At 36.0% G+C, this 22,431-nt stretch overlaps 2 protein-coding genes across 2 annotated transcripts; one reads left to right on the top strand and one right to left on the bottom strand.

Annotated features, from left to right (window-relative positions):
• Nucleotides 1–4,482: 4,482 nt before the first annotated feature.
• On the top strand, nucleotides 4,483–7,169 carry LOC141606282 (large ribosomal subunit protein eL38z/eL38y). The gene is made up of 3 exons (XM_074425349.1): nucleotides 4,483–4,615; nucleotides 5,386–5,569; nucleotides 6,960–7,169. Exons 1-3 carry the CDS (start codon nucleotides 4,613–4,615, stop codon nucleotides 6,980–6,982), a joined length of 210 nt encoding a protein of 69 aa, XP_074281450.1. The 5' UTR covers nucleotides 4,483–4,612; the 3' UTR covers nucleotides 6,983–7,169.
• Nucleotides 7,170–12,102: 4,933 nt separating this feature from the next.
• On the bottom strand, nucleotides 12,103–12,831 carry LOC141606283 (large ribosomal subunit protein eL27y-like). Its single transcript, XM_074425350.1, has one exon. It carries the CDS (start codon nucleotides 12,690–12,692, stop codon nucleotides 12,285–12,287), a length of 408 nt encoding a protein of 135 aa, XP_074281451.1. The 5' UTR covers nucleotides 12,693–12,831; the 3' UTR covers nucleotides 12,103–12,284.
• Between the last annotated feature and the right edge of the window lie 9,600 nt (nucleotides 12,832–22,431).

The raw sequence follows: 22,431 nt of genomic DNA on the forward strand, positions 1-22,431 counted from the left end.
TCTAGGTGGATGGTTGGACAGTAATTAGTGCATGTTGGGAAATCGTGAGCGACGATTCGCGTTGCGAGTTGGATGCTTTATATATATGTAAAATAACGGTTGACTGTGATAAAGCTTGCATGATAGTGACAAGAGTCGATAGGTATAAATGTGGTCGGTGATGATGATGACATGGGGGGGGGGATGGTATTTTCAGGAGGTAATGGTTTGGCCGGGAAGTTTAGTAAGGTCGTGTTGTTTCCATGTCACGAGCGGGAGAGGTGAGTTGAACTTCGGGGACGAAGTTCTTTTTAAGGGGGGAAGACTGTAATACCCGCCCTTTTAGGTACCCTTTGACCATCTTTGACTGTCCTTGGGAACGGGAGTAGTCTTAGGAAAGTATGCCAAAACCCGTTTGAGTGCGTGTAAGAGTGTTACTCGATAGAGTAGAGGCTACTCGATCGAGTAGCTAGGGCACTCGATCGAGTAGGGGGCCACTCGATCGAGTAAGTTGGGTACTCGATCGAGTGTCGGGATTTCAGCGAGGGTTTTATATCGCGTTTTGTTAAATCCGCATATCACTTCCGCCACTTTCCTCCTATCCTTCAGTCGCCCCTTTCCCTTCCCTTTCACCTCAAAGCCTCCATGGATGTCTCTTGAAGATTCTTATGCCTTAGGAGGGCGTCCCTTGAGTCGGGTAGCGGTCTTGTGCCTTGTCTCTCCCTAATAGGTATGTCATAATCATCATCCGTGCCTTTGTTTCTATAGTTAGGGTTTTGCTTGTAGTAATAGATATTTGCGTGATGATAATAGGCTTTGCTTGGTTGCTGGACGTGTTATCTGTCGGCATGGATTGGTTGCGGTTGCTTAAAGGTAGGATTTCCTACTCAGTATTAGTCTCATAATGGGATATTGGTGATGTGCTGTAGTTAGTTATTTGATATGTTGATTGTGATTGTGATTGTGATTGTGATTGTGATTGGTTCCTATGGCTCTCGAGATGCGTTCTCGGCTGAGTGGAGTCACTTGCGGGAGTGGCTTCACGCCCTAGTTTCGCCCTTCGTGGAACCCGCCACGAAAGGGGATGTGCACATTAATGAGCAGGGTTATCGCTCGTATGATGAGAGGGGCTTAGGTGGGAACAGTGCGGTCCCCCATCGCGGGGCTGGTCCAGGTGGACGATCGATGTGAGTTTGGTTGGATTGTTGAGGTGGCGATTGGGGTCGGTGTCATTGCTTGTATGGTCGTTTGTAGTTGTCTTGTCTTGTCTCAGTCCTGACCTTGTGTGTTGTTTGTTTGTTAAGTGTCTGCCGTGATCCCTTATGGTGAGCAGTCGGTCTTAGCAGGTGTTGATGTCGTGGATAGGCTGGAGTCCCAAGGGGATGAGTCTTCACGAGATGTGATGGTCATAGCGAGTAGTCTTTGAGTTGTACCTTGTATTGTATTTTGGTTTGAATCACTTGTAATATAACTTAATAGTTCTTTTGTTGACGTTTGTAATCTTTCCTCGGAACAGAGAGATGGTAACGCCCTTATATGCTAAGGAAGGCCTAGTTAAGGCTCCTCTGGATATGGGGGTGTTACAGAAATATTTACAAATGTGATTTTGTTTGCAATTGATTCAAACTTCTAAAAAATTATAACGAAAAGAATTTCATTGTGATCGCCAATCAAAAGGTATATAAATCAAACAAAATCAAGATTTGTTACTATGCATTTGAAACGTAAACGATTAAAATAACTTGGAGGACTGCGCAACGCGCGCCGTGGAACCAACTAGTTTACACAAATAAGGTGAAAATGACAATAAAATACACAAACCATTTTTAAACAAAAAATAAAAAAGGAATAATCAAAGAAACTAAAAAACAACAACTAATCCATTATATGTCGACATGGATCATTTACACGTGTTCATTATTTGGCCAAACTTAAAAAGTGCTTTTGTAATTGAAAAAGTAGTAGCTTGGCTAAACATGGTAAATTAGAGAGTTTTAAAAGTGCTTTTGAGAAGTCAAAAACTGATTATTCACCCCTAAAAGGAGAAGTAGATATTTACTACTTCTACTTCTACTTTTTACATAAAGAACCAAATAAGCAAACAAAAGTTGTATTAAAGTAGTTAGGCCAAACATATAAATTTTGTGAGAAACCGCTTTTACAAAAGTATGGCCAAACAACTAAAACTTTTCCGAAAAGTAACTTGTGAATAAACTCCTTTTGAAAAGGAAAAGTCATTTTCCATAAGCAAGGCCAAACAACAACTAAATGAGTTTGTGACCATTTAAAAAAAAATTAAAAAATCCCCCCACCCCCACCACCAAAAAAAAGTGCCCGTAATTACTTACATGTGCCCCTCTATTAAACCGTCAACCAAAATCCACAAACTGAAAAAATTACAAGATATCTGAAAATGAATACCCGTCCCGACATCGTCGCTTGCATTTGTCCGTCTAGTATTTTTCCTAGTTTGCGCGATTTTTGTTAATATTTTCTTTGCCATGTTACCAATTTTTTTTAATGTATGAGTTTCTAGTTGATTTGTATAAAAGTAGAAGAAAGATTATAATGATTTTTGGAATATTAATATTTGAAAAAGAAGAGAGAAGGAGAATTTAAAAAGAAAGAAAATGAGAATGGGGTAGATCATAGATGACACGTGAAACAAGTGTAAATGATTAGGTTCAATTTTGATTTTTGAGTTGTGTGGTAGTAAGATACCTTGGGAATACAACAGTACTTCCCCATTTTTTTTAATCCCAAAAGGCATCATCTTCTTTTAAATGTGCGCACAGTAAAATATCTTCTCAGTTCTCTACTATCATCCGACCCGTCTTAAACTTGCGACGGATTAACCCATCACAAACAAGACTAATCGTTAAATTTGAAATGTGTGTCACAAATTTACAAAAACGGAAACTTAGTCTGAGATCGTTGTGGAAAAAATGTGGATTATTGTGTGCAAAATTTGTTGCATGGGGGCATAGTGTTGAAAATCTACAAAATATGAGCTCAATCGAATATTTTAAAATTAGACATAGCAAACAAATGAACTCGTGTCAGGTTAGTATTTGCGGGAACTTAAAATGGACCGTCGTTCCTTCAATTCGAACACAAACTTTGACATAACCCTACCATTTAGTTTTAGAATAATCCAACTTAATCAGTTTAACCCATGACCGTCATCTTCAAACCATTTAACCAATTTAACTCATTAATGACTAACCTAACTTATATTTTTTCACTCATTAACAACGTAACCACAAATGCTATTATATAACTTGTTGTATAAGAGCATTGTACAATTATAATCAATTTTGCTGAGCTTATTTGTATTTTTTTTGAGCTCATATTATTTTTTATTTATATTTTAATATTTTGACGTAAAAAATTAAAATTTAATTGAGCTCCTATATATTATTTTTGAGTTTCATTATAATTTTGTAAGTTCAATATTTTTATAATGGAGCTTGGATTCTTTAAATAAAGCTCATAATCTATAAGTCTAAGCTCAAGTAAATAATTCTAAAGCTCGGATTCTTTTCTATACAACCAATACATTGGTTGAATAGTCTATTTACTGCAAAGTAACAATTAATGATAATTCTTGTTTTTAATTAGATTTTTCAGGGAAATGTGACCTCGTTTAAGTAAATGAGTTATTTATAACGGGTTCTTGTACAAAAAAAACCCAACCCTCGTGCGTTTTATGTCGGAGCAACATCAATCCGGTTACATAAATGAATCACAAGATCTTTTTTTTTTTCGGTGACGAGGGAACCTACAACCGCTACCTTCTGCAAACCACGTATACCAGGTAAGCCACTCGAGGGTGATAACCGACACGCTCAAAGTCTATAAGGCATGAACTCAAGCCAATAATGCTCCACAAGATTTTTGCTCTTATGGAGGTTTGAACCTAAATCTATTGAGAATTTCACCCAAGTTCTAACTACTATACTCCTAGCTACTACTAACTTGATCTTAATCCTAGGCCCTAGCTACTACTAACTTCATACCAGGATCGTGTTGCATTTTTGTGTTGGATCAATGATTGTCGCCTCGACTTAAGACTACAATCTTAAAACCAAATAAGGTGAAAACACAAACCACAATTCTTCGTTAAGTTCAACTCAGTTCAGCTTCATTAAGTTCAGTTCAGTTCACCTAAGTTTCATTAAGTTCAGTTCAGTCCATTAAATTCAGTTCAGTTCAGATAATTTCAGTCTAAAAGAACAGGGCCGAAGTTCAACCACAATCCACCCAAAATTGAAACAAACACAGGATATCAGGAATCAAGTTCCAAACCGATATCACTCGAATAATTCCTGATTTCAAACTCATATACACGCACGAACTAAACGTCCCCTAAACTCTACAACTTTATCCAAAAACTCTATCGAATTTTTGATTCGGATCCACGATTGTCACCTCTTCTTTAAAACTACAATCTTAAAACCGAACAAGGTGAAAGCCCAAATCACAAGAGTCCCTCAATCAAAGCCCAAAAAATGGCATGAAATCCATGTTGATTAACCCTAAAATTCCACATTTCTAGGGTTTTAGATTTAGATACTTGAGTCTCTACACTGCTTCATCCGCCTCTTTCTCTCTCTTCCTCAATCTATCAACCATGGTACTCTCTCAATCCCTCTTTCCTTCTTCTCTACCAGTTTTACTGCTTTCTCATCTTCCCTTCTTTAATTTATTTAATTGTTTTCTTTACATTTATATACTTCGTTAATTCAATCATTGATTTATTGCTCATTTTTGTGGTTTTTTGCTTAGAAGTATGGTTGTTTTGTTTTCAAATTTGTTTAGTTGAGCTAAACTCTTATGATTCTGGGTATTTGAGGTGGTTTCGCTGTATAATTTCAGCATATTATTGTGAACTTAGTCAATCGAACGAAATTTGGATGTTTTGGGATAAATAAGTAGATAGTGTTTTAAAGTTATGGGTCGTAATCTGTAACACGTAATCGAAAAGAGTATACGAAGCTAATATAGCGTGCCAGTTGATATTGGAATCGGGTTCAAGGCGGGTTTTTGGGATATGGAGAAATTTGCTTCTTGTTGATGTGGGGAGTTTGTGTGTGATTACAGCATACAATTTGAAATTAGTCAATCTGCTAGCTTATACTATGAATGAACGTAATTTATCAAACGAAACTTTGTTGATTTGGGATAAATAATTAGATAGACAGTGTTTTAAAGTTATGTGTCGTAATTTGTAACACATAATCGAAAAAGTATACCAAGGCGGGTTTTTTTGGATATGGAGAATGGTGCTTGTTGTTGATGTGGGGAGTTTGTGTGTGATTGTTTTTAATTTTTTATTGGGAGTATTGGGTATTGGTGATTTGTAAGCATGAATGCATTGACTAAGGGTTTTGTTGATGAATGCAGCCGAAGCAGATTCATGAGATCAAGGATTTCCTCCTAACTGCCAGGAGGAAAGATGCAAGGTTTGTGAAGATCAAGAGAAGCAAGGATATCGTCAAGTTCAAGGTTCGTTGCTCCAAGTACCTGTACACCCTCTGTGTTCATGACAAGGAGAAGGCTGACAAGCTGAAGCAATCTCTTCCCCCAGGTTTGTATCTGCCTCTGCGATCCTGGTCTTCATCTGTTGTATTGATCGTCTCCGCTTGCAACCTAGTTTCTTCTTTCTGTGTAACTAACATGAGCAATGATCAAATCTTCTCAAATTTAGAAGTATTCGACTGCTACTAGTATATATGTAGGCTAACTGCTTGAATTCACTATTGTCACATAGCATTTCAATGATCAAATCTGCTCAAAATTACAAATACGTGTTGTTTGACTGCTTGCGATTACTAGTATATATGTAGGTTATGCTAGTGTTGCTGAAATTCATTGTGACAGTTGACAGCTCACAATTGAATTTTCCACAATAAAATTCAATAATTGGTGTTGTTTTTGTTCCTCCAATGTTTGGTGTAAGAATTCAGTAACATGGTGAAAACTAGTTTTCTACTATGCTAGTAGAGTACTAGAGGTGATCAAATGGCCCAAGCCCATTGGCCCGACTCGGCCCAGCCCGCTTTTTTGAAGGGCTTGGGCCTTTTATTTTGGCCCAAAAAAGCCCATGGGCCGGTCCAAAAAAGCCCAATGTACTTTTGGGCCGGGTTTGGGCCAAGCATTTGGCCCAAATTTTGGCCCGACCCGGCCCATATTTATTAATTAAGGAATATTTTTCTTATAAAATTTGTTTAAGTAGCGTAAATTTTATATATAATTCCTTATAAACTCATGTATATATTTATTGAGTTTTAAAAGCGGTGTTCACGTAACATAAATCATATCTACTAGATATGATTAAGCATTATAATGTGTCGATGATTGTCTTTTATTCTATTTTTGGAGATTAATTCATATGTATTTCATCATACTTTGTACGATTTTTTATACTAAGTGCACATTTAAAGTACAAGTTGAAGGTATTATACTACTTATCTCGTTTGGTAAGTCGTAAATTTTAGGGTCCGAAAAGCCCATATAGGCCCAAAAGCCCGATTTAGCCCATAAGGGTCGGGCTTGGGCTCGCTAAATAGGCCCTCTCATTTGGCCCGGTCCAGCCCAATCCGCACATGTGGGCCATTTTTATCATCTCGGCCTGGCCCAAGCCCGCATAGGCCCGGCCCATGATCAGCTCTATAGAGTACTATGTCATAAAACAGTGTTCGGAGGAGTCTATCCATAGACAGTGCACCTTGCCTTGCGTTTTGTTGTGGTGGTACCGCACACCTTTTAAATATAAGCTACCCATTAATCTTATCTTCCTAACTGTTAGTAGGGTTACTTATGGCTAACAGCAAATACCATTTGTTGTCGTAAGACATGGAGTCTTGAGACCCATCCTCTTGCTTTCAATTTTGTTGAGGTAGAGAAGAAGTAGGAATGCATTAGATTTATTACTTACGCTCTTATTATGCTTACAAACTTCTCCGTATTGATTGCAGGTTTGAGCGTCCAAGATCTTTGAGCAGTTGGTGTTACGTGTTACTTTCTGCATTGTAGGCAGTTATTAGGTGTAATGACCCTTTGTTTTTGTTTGATTTAAGCATTATGAGAACTCAGTACTTTGTGAACATCAGATTGCTTCAACAATTCGAGTATTTTGTTGTACTGTTTAAAATTTCTAGAGAGAGTTGAGTTATTTTGCCCCTTTATTTGCATCTTAGCTTCTCAGGTTGTGTTCTTGTGCAATTCAGTACATTCTTGTTGTACTGCTAAGACGATATTATCTTTGTCAGTTCGAATTAGCGCGGACTCCAAAGTCATTGGCTTTCAATCCTATATCGAGGTTATAACATCATTGTTGATGTTATCTATTTTACTTGAGCTGGTAGTATAATATGCAGTCTGATGTTTAGGTCAGTAATTTGATTTTTAAGCCTACCTGGCCGGGCTCTCTTTATCTCAGACTCAAAATGGGTCTTACAACCTATGATTAGTTACGGACTATTTTATTATTTGGACGTGTTTTAGACCTCCAAGGCTCCAACATTTTCACTTGATCTCAGACTTATCAAAACTCTTTCAAACGATAAACATGGTTTACATTTTTCACTGACAAGTCGCAATTATTATTATCGTTTATTATGGGTCTTAAACCGAGTCTTTTGAGCAAACAGTCGGCATCAACTGACAACTACATCATATGTTTTATTTGCGCACGAAAACAATTTAAAAAATACAAATGAAGTCGATAATAGACCCATTGTATATCCACTACTAATTTTCATAAGATGATAGCAAATAGTAATACGGAGTATTTTTTTTTTTTTTTTGGCAGCTGTAAAAGAAGGTACACCTAACTATCCATAGCCTTACATGCAAGTCCATGTGCTCTTTTATTAAACGATCTAAGAATAAAACTAATAGCTAAACAATGAAAAAAAGCGGCAGCCCCAATAACATCCTTTAGAAGCGCTTTAAGGAGGTGATGCGTTCGTTCAATACCAACTAGTTGATAGACAATTGAAATACAGTCCGTAGAGATCTCTAAGTGTCGTATGCCTTGCTCCTGAGCCCATAACATAACCGCTAACACCCCCAGTCCCTGGTGACTCAGCTCTAATCTTCCTCACCTCACTGCAACATCTTTGCCCATTCCCTAATACACCTTCCCAACCAATTCCCGCTTTCTCAGTCCCCCTCCATCCAGCATCCACCATAACCCTTACATAATCACAATTTCTTATTTCACCCACAATACAAACCGGTTTACTTTCTCTAATCCAAAGCATACTATCCATTCTTGATATATAAACTTGATTAATATACTCTTCCTATAGTGAATCTCCACATGTAAAACACAGAAGGGTTTCCATATAAGAGCAATAAAATGATCACAAAATCTCATTGAAAACGGCACGTATCCGTCACTTTGGAGTGACGGATACCATTTCCTCTCACAAATGACCCAAATAGAGGAGAGAGGGAAGCACATGGGAGTGCCCCCACCTTGTCCCCCATATCCGTTTTGTGAGTGGCATTACCCGTCACTTGCTCTGACCCGTCTTCAGTAAGACTAACTGTAAAATGATTACCAAATGAAAACTAAATTTATTTCGTGATTGTGCCATTGCCAGACGGGTTTGGGAGGGTCTCAGATTTGAGGAGGAAGAGGGAGGTAGGGGAGGTGGCGTACGAGATTGGGTTGAAGCGAGGTGGAAGGAGTTTGGGTGTCCGGAACATGCCTTGTTTATGGTGGGTTGATGGGCTTTGTGGGAACATCGCAACAAGGTAATTTTTGACTCGAAGGAGGTGGACCCGTTGAGTGTTGTTAGGCGGGCTAGGGACATGCTGGAGGAGATAGAAGAGGGATGTTATGCGCGGGTTCGAAGATGGTGTAGGGGGCAGGGGGAGGAGGATTGCGAGAAGTTTTGGCAAGACCCCACTTGCCTTGCAAGGAGATTCAACCGCATGAATATGTCGTCGTGAATTGAAGAGACGGAGCAAAACCCGTTAATTGCCTTGTATCGGATATGCTATTTAGGTAGTTTGAATAAAGTTGGTTGCCTTCTTCATCTTCTTAATTAAGAACGGTTATTGAAATAGAAATATAAGGCATGGACTTGATATTTGCAGGCAAACACGACGTTGAGTCATCCTCGAATATTTCATATACTTTGAAACTACTTCTCGTCAAACTTAATTCATATATGAAAAAAAATAACTCAATAACACAAAACAAAAAAAACAAAAAAAAAAAAAAAAAAAAAAAAAAAAAAAAAAAAAAACGCCAAAAGCTACGGAATAGATTTCTTTCAGGGTGAGGATAAAACACAACAACAGTTGAAAAAATGACGGATTTAGGGTCGAGGAAGGATCTAGGGACTACAATACGAAGTGATGCGCAAAAACAGTCTAAAGTTTGCATGATATTTGAACTAGGGACTACAATGCAACATGCCTTCTCGACTGTGTAAGCCACGAGATTCACAAATTCAAGCAAAAGATTAAAAGAAATAATCAAACTGGTCATGTGACTCATGTCCTACAATGCAAGAAGACTTCCTAAAAGTTAGGAAATATCGGTCTCATATTTTGTAAAAGTTGCTCCTCCTAAGCTAGTTCAATAGGTAAGAAAGATCTGTTTCATCTCATGTAAAACTTGCACCTAGTAAGCTAATTCATTGGGTAAGGTCATCGGAAATCGACAGCCAGCTTAAAAGTCTTAAAACACATCAACGGCTCAACTGTAATATGCAGTTCATAGACTATACATCTGAGGTAGTACCTCTTATTGTTTATTTTCTGAGTTTTATTTTAAAGTTTTTGAATTCTGCTTTAGTATAAAGTTTTTGAGCACATTTACTAAAACATTACACTAAAAAAATATAATAATCTTTCAAAAACTATATTTATAAATGGTAATATCTTTCAAAAAAAAATGTGTATATCTTTCCAGCTTCTGAGTGCCTGTCTTCGCCGGATGCGTAATCCTTTTTCTCTGTAATATGCCCTTCCTTCCAGAAGGAGGCAAAATTTTTGGAGGGGAGGGATATTTCACTAATTCAAGATAAACTATATGTACACAGCCCGAAAGATATCCATCTCATTTTTCCATTACTGCAATAAAATCAATCAAACTAGTTTTGGGTCTTATAATGCCAGTAGAAATGACAGTAAACTTCCTGAAAGTAACAAAAGATACATTTCATATTTCCATCCTATGCAAACCTAGCACTACCTAAGCTTGGTAAATAAATGGGTAAGGTCATCATCACAAATGTTTACATGGGTAAGATCATCACGGATGTAAGTTGCCGTGATTTTCTAAATACCTCAAAGGCGAATTTGAGTTGGCCTATAATGACAGGCTGATTCAAGATGAGAGGATTCACAAAGCCATTACAGCCATGGATCAAGTCATACTATAATCCGAAAGGGTACAGTGATGTGTCTTCGTAACCCACGCAAAAACGTATTCTGCTATCAGAATAGCCTAGCTACCACACATAGGATAGCAATCCTAACTTGACAAAGAAGTTTATACAATTGAAACAAACTAGTACGGAGAAACAGAAAGATAACTTGATAAGCATTTGTAACAACATTCGATGCTAACACACAGCTTCAATCAACAAAACAACAAATTGGACTCTGCTATATATACATAACATAATCCTGTAGGTACGCAACTTCCAAAGTAAGTCGCAATACCATTCACAGCAACCTTGTGATAGAACTCATAGAACATGTAGCTAAACTACTATACTAACATACATCAAAAACGATACTACAAGAAATGAAGAATAAAGAAATTTTACCGCCTCTATACTCTTCTACTCTCAAAAATTAACCCCAAACGTAATATGAAACAGTAAAGCTCCTAAACATCCTTCAACACACCTGTCTAGTACTGATAAAAACGGGAACCTCTCATTGTATTTGCCAGCAACATTCAAAAGTTTTAATTATACCCATTGAAACAACATGATCAAGCTATACCTACCCAACCGCCAAAATCATTTATTCACCTTTGAATAAAGTGCACCTCACAATAGAAACACACACAGGTAAACAGTCATTCGGGACAGAAGGATTACACCTCTCTAACCTTCTACTCTCAAAAATAACCACAAATAGTAATGCAACCAAACGGTAAAAATCATTCATAGGCCAGGCCAGATTGACCCTACCAACCTTATATCATCTCAAACATCAATCTAACCTTCTACCCTCACAAATCACCACAAATTTAACACCTCAACATCCTCCCTCCCTCCGTCCCATTCAAATGTTTACATCTTTTCATTCTTGGGAGGAAAATTCTAACCAAAGGTTAACAAATGACCAAGAATGTTTACATCTTTTCATTCTTGGGAGGAGAATTGTAACCAAAGGTTAACAAATGACCGAGAATGTTTACATCTTCTTCATTCTTGGGAGGAGATTTCAAATAAAAGGTTAACAAATTATTGAGACCGAACAAGCCAGATTTAAATGAACAAATCCAAAATCGAAACATATCACACAAAATCCCTAACAATGGCATAACATATCCAAGTCCGCACTAACATCAATTTAATCACACTGTCCAAACAATCATTCCCCACCAATTACACTGCCCAGTGCCCACCAATCAAAAACACGTGAAGCGTATACAAATATGTATGATCGAAACAGATTAATCAAATTAAACAAACCCATCTATCAAACCTTCTACTCAATAATCACCTCGGTACTAAACGAACACTCTTCTTCAATTAAACTACCCACCCCTTAAAACTTGCAAAAACCATAAACAAGAGACCAATAATCAAATTAAACAGCCCCCCTATATAACCTTCTATTCAACAATCACCACAAATTAAAACACCAAATTACTAACTACAACATCCCAAGCATCCATAAAAACAACAATTCTTATATAAAACCGTTTTACATAACCTTTACCTAAAACCCCCACTAAAACAACTTCCGCCAATTACCACTTTCCATGATCAAGGAATTAAGGTCCTTCATTAAATGGTTTTACAATGTGAATATTGTAAAACAGTTTTACAGGAGACTTACCCAAACTAAAGACGTATCAGGTAAACAAATAACCGAGACAGAATACGTAAACCAAAAACAAATCACACAAAACTCTAAACATAACCGCAACAAATTACGCAATTCCTAATTCAGTACCATAGTAAAAATCCAGAACTTGTTCAACATAAAACAATACAAATTAAAACCCAAAATCATTCTCATCGTCTTAAAATGTATCGAAACATTAATTAAAAACATAAACTACGCCATACTTATCAAAAGTCGAACCGAACCGATCAAAACCTGAGCTTGCTAAAAAACCAACGGTTCTTCCCAGTCTTAAACCGTTCCTCGAACCGGGCTTTCACCTCCTTAGCAGCAGTAACTTTCTTATCACGACTTCCAAGAACATCAGCAGAAACAACTTCTTTAAGATCAACATCAAGAGTATAACGAGTAGGCATAATATGATTGTAATTAACCATTTTAACAAAACTCTTAACCCTAGATTTCTTAGCTTGTTTTTTAGCAGAATCTTTCTTGATTACCTTGCTAGGGTATTTGGAAATTCCGGCGACAAGACAATGACCGTATTTGCGATCGTTTGTTCCTTCATCGTAGTTCTTGATGATTACTGCTTTCTTTCCTGCGTATCGGCCTTGCAGAAGGATGACTGCTTTTCCTGATTTCAGGAATTTCACCATTTTCTGTCGAGGGTTGAGAGGATTGATTTGGGGATTTAGGGTTTCGGCGATGATAAATGGGGATTGAGGGTTTTGGGAATTGAGGAAGAGGATTTGCGAGGGTTTTAAGAGGTGTGTGGTTGGGCTTTGTGATTGAGTTTCGTTTGGGCTTTTACATTTTATGATTATGATTATGATTATGAGTTACTCACTCTGTTCCGATCATTTATATTTTATATAAGATCAAGATGATTACTCGAACTTCAATGGGCCTCTGCGTAGATGACATTAGTCACCTTCTTATTTCGTTTCCAGGTCATGTAGTTTCTCGTGTTAAGCGTGGTGGGAATACGGTAGCTCATTCGGTTGCTAGATTGTGTGAAACGATTGGGGATGTTATTGTAATGTCTGCAGACTTTTCGTACGCCATTTCCGCTTTAGCGGAGATGATATAAAACCCCATCCGTTTTCCCTTCAAAAAAAAAAGTTTAATGAAGTCTCGAAATTTAATTTGAGATGGCAAATAGGTTAATTTGAGATGACTCTTTTGTAAGATCAAATTTGAAGAGTGTAACATCATTGCTTTAAATCAGTCTACAATTATCATCGCATCGTTACAAATCTGGCCTGTATTTATTGACAACTTCAAATTTGAACGCTCGATAAAACTGCGAGTACTCCCTTACCCTTTTTTATCTCTCGACTCAATATGGGTCTTACAACCTATAATTAGCTACACAGTACTCCCTTCTATTCAATGGCTTCTTTAAAAGCCACATGTATGTAAGATCCTAAAAATTCGCACCATAAGCAAATGTACAAAAAATTCGAAATGGGAAGTGTGATTTTATTTTTTGGACTTGTTTTAAACTTCTAACATTTTCACTTGATCTCAGACTTACGGAGTATCAAAACTCTCTCAAACTGAGTCTTTTAAGCAAACACAGTCAACTACATCAAATGTTTTCTTTTTCACACAATTGTTATATTTGTTGCCTATCAACAATTAATTGGTAGCTTTAAAATTGTTCAAGCATGGATAAAGCTCGAGTTAGTTACTCTAAAGCATAGTTGAGAAATCAGATTAAGAAGCTGAATATATTACATTTTCCTCAATGAAATTAAATGTCGGCATACCCAGTCTTCCCAAGTCTATTCATTTTACATAATTTGTTCTTTGTTACATACACATCACAACCTTGTTCTTTGTTAAATACACATCACAACCATATGACTTTGTCTCTTCCATCTTTATCATGGGACTATGTTTCTGCATTATTTCAAAATTTTCATCATCAATTCATCGATACCACAATGTCAAGTCTATCGTTTTCATTTAGTCAATCTCAAGATCAATTTTATTCGCAAATATTATATTAATTAATAATATAAATATCCCGTTAAAATACTAAAATTTTCCCCAGTTTAAACATTGTATAACAAATTTTCCATTAAACAGGCTTCACGCTACACTCAAAAGCACATTTTTGTGTGTATAATAACGAAAACAATTATGCTTTTTAACAACGATCTTATACAAAACCAAGTACCAATTTACGATTGCAAACCATGATACAACTCAATGGCACACTCAAAGGGCCCGTAAAAACGACATTGATAAATTATTATGGAGAAGTGGGTAAGAGTAAGACTTTTTTTTTGGTTTTGAGTGAGAATGACAACCAACCACACAGCTTGGATGTTTGATACACAGTTTGTTATGCTCATGATTCAACTAGGAGGCCCCAATTTGGTTTCAAAGCATATATATTTAGTGCTTTGGGTCAATAATGTAACATTGTAAGTTTGTAACTTTTGTATGGTAATCTGTAACACAAATTCTCATTTATGACGGATAAATCTGTCACTTTGAAGAAACGTGGGCTAAAGGAGCAAGTGGGAGAGTTGTTGAAAATATAAGGTAATAGTAGGGGCGAAGATATATTGAGAGAATATGTGATGTTGTGTCGTGGTATGGAGATCAATGAATGAGAAACGAAATCGCACCGACCATGGTACAAAATTGATATAGGCGTCGTCCCTCAAGGTCACAAAACACTCATAAAAGTTGTGTGCCAAGTACTAAGAGTTTGAACTCATATGGCATGCTCAAAATTAACATAGAGAAGCAGTAAATAATATATGAAGATGTATCGAGAGACTGCAAACTTCTCATAATTATAGTGATTAATTAACACCATAATCACAATGATGGTGGCATAACAACAACCATAAACATGGGCCAAAAACATGAAGTTAGTGGCTATAAACATGCAAGTAGTGGAGACAATGTAGAGATTCTCTTACGAGGTAATGAAATACTTCTCTAAAACGTAATATATCCTTGACAATATTACTAGCCTTTGCATTACTTCCAACAAGAGTAAGTAGCTGGGAGGGCAAGTGGAAAAGCGCTGTGAGAGATATATTTAAAGAGACCGTCACAAACAAAATCCTTTAAATCTGTAATGCTTCGCATATTTTAAATACTCTCGTATATTCGTAGTTTCACACTTGTTGAATTTGCCCCTGTCTTGGCTCTCTATAGCCAAATGGTTAGAGACTAGAGTTATCATGTATGGTTTGACAGTTTTGGACTGTGCCATCTGGTATTGAGTATATATACTCTATCGATTATCAATAATAAGTATAAGAGTTCAGGGTTATATATGTGACCTAGGTGGCTAGGTGGCAACCGGCAGGTTATGAAGCAGAAGAGAGAGAAAAAAAAAAAAAAAAAAAAAACTAGCCCAAAAAATTTGAGGCCTAGTTAACCGCCGGAAAAAGAACCTCACATATGATGTGGCGAAGATGAGAAAGCATATCATTTTATTAATTTTAGCGGTCCAGTTCTAGTAAAAGTAATTTATAAATGATAAATTTCTTTACATTAACAAATGGTTTATTCGGTTTAAACATGATTGTGGCTTAGGAATAAGTAATAACCATGGTTATTACTTTATGAGTTGCTATTTTGTGACGGGTAATATCTGTCACAAGGGAGATATATTGATTACTCATAGTGTCGTGCTGTTGTGCACCATGCACATGGTTTCGGAATTTGTCAATTTGGATCTTATTCATTTCCCCACTTTCTCTTTAATACACACATATTTTATAGTAGTATTATATCTCTCCATCCATTCAAACATTACTTTTATGAAATAATTACAATCATTAAATCATCACACAATTTAATCCAAATTATCCATTCTTTGTAAGAAATGGAGAGGAACCTAGCTTACTCAAAATTTGTAATTTACTACTCCAATTGCTATGCAATAAACTTCTCTTTAATCGTGGGTCTCAGTTCTTAATTCTAAATATATGACAGAAAAGTTCAAAAATGTAACTTTCCAAGTTTTTCCTACATCATTACTCGTTCGTTCTTCTTGAAATTTCTCCTCCCACTAACCGTAAATTTTGACTCCGCCACTGTTATAGGATGCTACGTTGCTGCTTCTTATTGCTGCTTCTTGAAGTGCAAGATTCAATGTAATTAGTACACACGTACGTACAATGGAATTTTATGGTTTATATTTATGAACTCATAATTACGGCCATACGGCCTCGCACGTGTGCTGTAGGATCTTAACTTCACATCATGTGTTACTGTGTTAGCGACCCTAGCATAATTATTTCTTATTGTACTGTAACAAAATTAAGCTACTAATAACAATTAACAAAACATCGAATTTCTAAAACCCTATTAATATCTCGTCACAATATTGAATTTCTAAATCCCCATTCTCTCGTTACAAAAATACAAAATTATTTTGCAAAATTATTTTACTACGGAGTAATATTAATATGAATATTTATAATAGTTAGTCCTCAACCATCACCTTAAGGTTTTGGTTTAGTTGGTTCATCTATCATGATATCGAGTCGTGTGGCCAAGGTCGTCACGGTTCAAATCCCTGAACCTCAAAACTCCTCAAAAACACGAAGTGGAAACCCAAAGACACGGTGCGGGGGCGACAGACAAACTAACCACTCTTCAAGCCCATAATAGTGTGCAACCCGAGTTTTTTGTCTATCGTCCAATTTTAAACATTGATACATTAGCCTAGCTATATTGTTATTAACATTTTTTGCTATGTACGTAAAAGAAGTAGTAAATAATTGAATGACATAAAGAAAGTATATTTTAATTTCTGTACAGAATCTAAATGTTAAAGGAGATAGCTAAAACCATTGTAGCGAGGTTGATTAATGTACCTTTTGCGCTTTAACAGTTGGAAGCAGAAATCATTACCACAATGATTAATTATGTATAGTAGATTAATTATATGATTAAGAGACATCCCCACCTTAGATCCTTTGTTCTTCCACTCACTCCAAATGCATAATCAAAAGATTGATCTCACATTCTTAGGTTAATATCGTCTCAGTGAAACCGTTTCACTCATTTATTTATCTTTTTATTTTTTTATAAGAGGTTGTTAAGCTCAATTTAGCAACTGCAGTCTGCAAGAGTATCAAATTTATTACGTCAAGGATATTGGGCCTTATCAAAAAAATGGATAATAGGCCCAGACAATTATTTTGGAATACTTGTACTTCTTCCGTTCAACTCTACTTTACACGTTTGCTTTTTACACGGGTATTAAAGAGCGGATTAAAAAAAATATTAAAAGTACATAGGGAAAGAGAATAGAGAGGTTAAAAATATTAAAAAAATATAAAGGTGGGTTTTATGATGGATTTGTAATACTCCACTGAACCGAAAACGTTATTCGGGTGGGGTTTCTCCTTGAAGAGGTTCATTAATAGGCTTAAAATCTGACTAGTGCTTAAGTACTACTCATATCAACAAAGTGCACTTTCTTTTCTGGTTATCCATGCGAAAGAACTCCACAGTTAAGCGTGTTTAGCTGAGAATAGTTTTAAGATGGGTGACTTCCTGGGAAGGTTCCCGGGATGCGCATGAGTGATGACCAAATGCGCTGGAAAGGACCGTGTTGATCTGTGGGCCATGTACACAGTCTGGGGGAGCTACTGTGAGTGACCGCTTTCGACCCAAGGTTTGGGCCGAGGTGTTACAAGATTAATGTGGGGGTATGGAATATGGATGACATTTTTGGTAAATATAGATTTTCAATAAAGATAAAATGGTCATTTTCGTAGCCAAATAAAGAAATGTGTAAAGTGGAGTTGAATGGACGAAAAATGAATACTTGTAAAGGGGAGTTAAATGGAGGAAGTATGAAGTAAGGGAAGACCAAAAGTCAGTTGATGATGCCTATATAAAGCAGCACAACTAATTATTAACAGTTATTCAACTGCTCCTCACTAAATAATCATCAAGCAAGAGTCCTAGATAGCACAGACACTCCACTTAACCATCGTACCTGTGACGACGGACACCGATACTTGTGGCCTTGTGGGACACGCGCTAAAACATGTCCGACACCTATAAAATTGTGTCTGACTTTCTTCATTTATTTTGGCACACATCCGACACATGTTAGTATTTAGACACGTCTCGGATACGTGTCTATGATATTTAAGAAGTTTAATTTAACGTGATAAGCGTGTATTGTTTTATGGCAGAACTTAGTGAGGAAATGAGATAAATTTTTTAAAAGAGGAATGAGATTTGGAAAAAGATTGGTTAGAAGATGAGTCTAGGTGGGAAATGAGGATAAGTTATACTCCCTATTCAATTTCAGGTTTCATTTTTACTTTTTTTTTTTTTTTCATCTTCACTTATTTAGGTGTTGTTTGGTCAAATTTTAAAAGTGTTTTTGTAACTGAAAAAGTTGTAGCTAAGTCAAACACCCTAAATTATGGAGTTTCAAAGCTAATTTTAAAAAGTCAAAAGCTCATAATTTACCTCCAAAAGTAGAAGTATTTTCTACTTCTACTTTTCCAAAAATTCATTACTTATGCGCTTTTTTTTTCCTTCAGGAAAACATTACTTATTTATATATGTTGTACCTTCACTTTTTCTCTTCTATGTACAATATTTGCTTCTTTCCTCTCTCATACTAGGGCAGAGCAAAAAATCCGATTATCCAAACTGATCCGATATCCGATCCGAATCCGATCCGAATGTTTGGATATCTGATCCGAAAGTTAAGTTTGGTTTGGATATCTGATCCGAAATCTTTGGTTTTGGTTTGGATATGGATATTAGAATTAAAACATTTGGATATCCGATCCGATCCGAAACTATAGTTTTCTAGTATAATTTCGAGAAAATAAAATTTTATTTGATACAACAACTTAATTAATGTTTAAAATATTAGAGAAATATCTAGGTGGTACTTAAATTTTATGTCGAGAACATTGAAATAAGAATACTAAAGAAAATCATCATGTAAGACTATGAATATAATCGTGTTTCAAACTTAATTTTAAAGTAAATTCTAAAGTATGGATATCCGATGGATATCCGCATCCGATCCGATTATTTTGGATACCCGAACATTGGATATCCAAAACATTTGGTTTGGATATTGGATATCTAACTTCAGGATTTTTAATATGGATATCCGATCCGAATTAGCACTTTGGATCAAATACCCGATCCGTACTCTGCCCTATCTCATACACCGTCAAAGTAGAGGGTGTGTAAAATTATTAGTTTTGATTTGCTTCTCTCCTCACACAATATTGGTTGACATAATTTTTGATTTAATAAGGATGCTCCAAATTATACGGAGTAAATTGAAGGGTAATTATATAGTTTTAGTATAATTGACGAGTAATTACATAAAAATTTAAACGTTGATTTTTATCCAAATGATGAATCTACAAATAAGATGGTTAATGAAAAAGGCAAAAAAAAAAAAAAAAAAAATGGATGGAAGTAGTTAGGCAAAACATATAAATTTTATAAGAAACCGCTTTTACAAAAGTATGGCCAAACAAGCAAAATTTTTCCAAAAAGAAACTTGTGAATAAACTCCTTTTAAAATTGAAAAACTATTTTACATAAGTAAGATCAAACAACACTTTAAATTTAATACCAAATACTTTTATAAGGATAACACCTAAATCTCTTATATTATTGTTCTTTTTTTCATATTATTATTACTTGGTCTTTATTTCAAGTTTTCAACCATCATAATTCTAAAGCTAGAGGATCAATATATATTCAAAGCGTCTTGCTTGTAACGGGCTAATCCCGTCACAAGTTGAAGACTTCTCACAAAAAGAAAGAGGGGACAAGGTGGGCATCCCCCATGTGCTTCTCCACTCACCTCTCATGGGTATTTTGTAAAAGGAAATGGTATATCGTCGTCTTCAATAAGATTTTGCCATATAGATTATATCCCCCCCTCTCCAAGCAAATTGAATCTAATTGGTCAAATTTGCCCTAAACATATATTCATCTATTTCGATTATTTGTTTGTCTTTGGTTTTGACACTAAAACAAGGAGATAGTAAAAAATCAATTATTAGATGACAAGTAGATCAAATTGAGTGTGAATTATGTAATTATCAATTAAAGACAATCGTAAAATAAAAAAACAAATAATCGATTGATACACCTTAAAATAGAATAGACAAAAATATGACCGAAACGAAGGGAGTAACCGAGTAGAACCTCTAATTATACATTTATAGTACCAAAATTTGAGGGCTCATAATCAAGTGAGAGTTGTTCAAATACAAGTATAGTTAAAGCTAGGAATGTCATGTCATTAAAAATGTGTAGACAACTCTTGACATAAAATGGACATATGGTATACAGGGGCGTCTTAAAACAAATGGAAGCCCAGTGCAACACGGAAAAATGAGGCCCCAAACCGAATGCACAAGTATATTATACTTTGAGATTTGTATTGAATTTCATTAATAAAAGCTTATAATACGGTGATCAAAAGCGGAGGCCCGGTTCCCACGCCCGTGGTTGCCCGTGGCCTTAGACACCCCTGATGGTATATAAGAGCATGTGCACTATCATAGAAAATAACATGCATTATTTCTAATATAGGGAAGGAAGAGAAGAATAGGATGACTAAATAAGTATTGGTGAAGCCTAAATCGAACTGGCATCCCCCACCATATAACATACACAAGCAACCGACATATCCTCTCTGCCATCCACATGCATCTCATGCACCCAATTGACCCCTCTAGCATGATGAATACCCTATTTTTGGGAACTACTTTCATTTTACGTGTTCTCAGTTCTCACATTATGAAATTCAACATTAATTGGAGTATATTGTATAGGTAGAACTAACTTATGATGGTACTTGTCTAATTCTCGTTGACGTAGATGTTATGGTTGGGGTTCAATTATTATAATTATTTATATTACGTTCTCTCACTCAAATGTTTACTGAGCTTGGAGAGTGGTTAGTGCACATGCTCTCTCGTACCGTGTACTGAGATTCCACTTCGTGAGTTTTTGAGGAGTTATTGAGGTTGTCAGGATTCGAAACCGTAAAGGAAATGTAATTATGATAAATGCACCATCTCAACCAAAACCTTAAAGTGATGGTTGAAGCGCAACTATTATAATTATTCCTATTACATACGAAGTAAGTTATAATGAGGGGTTCAAATCCTGTCGGTATCAAAACCGTTTTTTTTTTTACTCCCTTTACACCAAAACATATATCGGTCGGTCGAATGGATATGATTTTTAATTTGTTTAGAGCATCTCTAATAGTTTTATTTAAGGAGTTGATTGCAGCAAAATAATAAGCATGCAACTTACCACTGGAGTTTGAGAATTTACATGTAGCTTACAAGCATGTAAATAAAAGGTAAATTTTCTCATTGGATGAAAGCAAGAATGTAGGACCTATACAAGCTATTGTAGTTCGCCATTAGAGCGGTATGTAGCCGAAAAGTAAGATAGCTTAAAAATTCAATGTGGCAAATCAAGCTAACTGTCAGTTGGAGATGCTCTTAGCTGATTTAGTCTTGTTCAATCCAAATTCTTTCAAATCTGAGTCTGTTGAATTAAATACATTTTCGTCACGTAGTTTAGCTTGAAGCTACAATTAGACGTGGCAAACAGATCGAGTCATGTCAGTTCGTATTCGTGTCACATATAAACGGGTCACAAATCCTCCAAACCAAACCCGACCCATTTAAATCTCGTGTCGTGTTCCTGTCGACCCACTTGCATAAATGGGTCATAAAGCCTCAATCCTAATTTGTTAATTTCGTGTCGGGTTCACGTCGGATTTCCATGTCGTGCCATTCTTTGCCAACTCTACCTACAACAATTATGATATTTGGATTTGGATACAATGGTTGTGAATCAAATAGAACTCTAAAAGATGTTAGTATGTTGTAATGTTAGAGATTGAATAATTCCTTTATCGAATAATGACACATTGCTTGGTTGTGGAAAGCTATCGAGCTTTACAAAAGGATATATGTTGGGAGTTCTAATCATTCCGCCCTCTATGACTACTTTGGAGACGTACTCTAGAACACTTATTCATCATTATTGTCTCTTGATTGATTGATCAAAGGGTTAAGGAGGGGATCTATGTTTAATTGTACGTATGTCTTACAAGTACAAACTACAAACGACAACAATCTTGACCTAAACATGTGGTGTCAATTGAAATTAAGTCATTATTCTCTCATATAATCATCTATACTTTGAATAATCTACTACTTCATGACTGATGCGGGACGCTTTTGATACTGACGGAGTTTAAAACTACACAAAGTTATGAATTTTACCGCTTTTGAATTTTGATCTAATTAGGCTAGTTGATATTTACATGTGTCTTAGGAATGACGAGGTATTAAAAAGAAAGAAATTTGATCCAACTAT

The sequence above is a fragment of the Silene latifolia genome, chromosome 10, assembly GCF_048544455.1.
Source record: "Silene latifolia isolate original U9 population chromosome 10, ASM4854445v1, whole genome shotgun sequence".
Lineage (NCBI taxonomy): Eukaryota > Viridiplantae > Streptophyta > Magnoliopsida > Caryophyllales > Caryophyllaceae > Silene > Silene latifolia.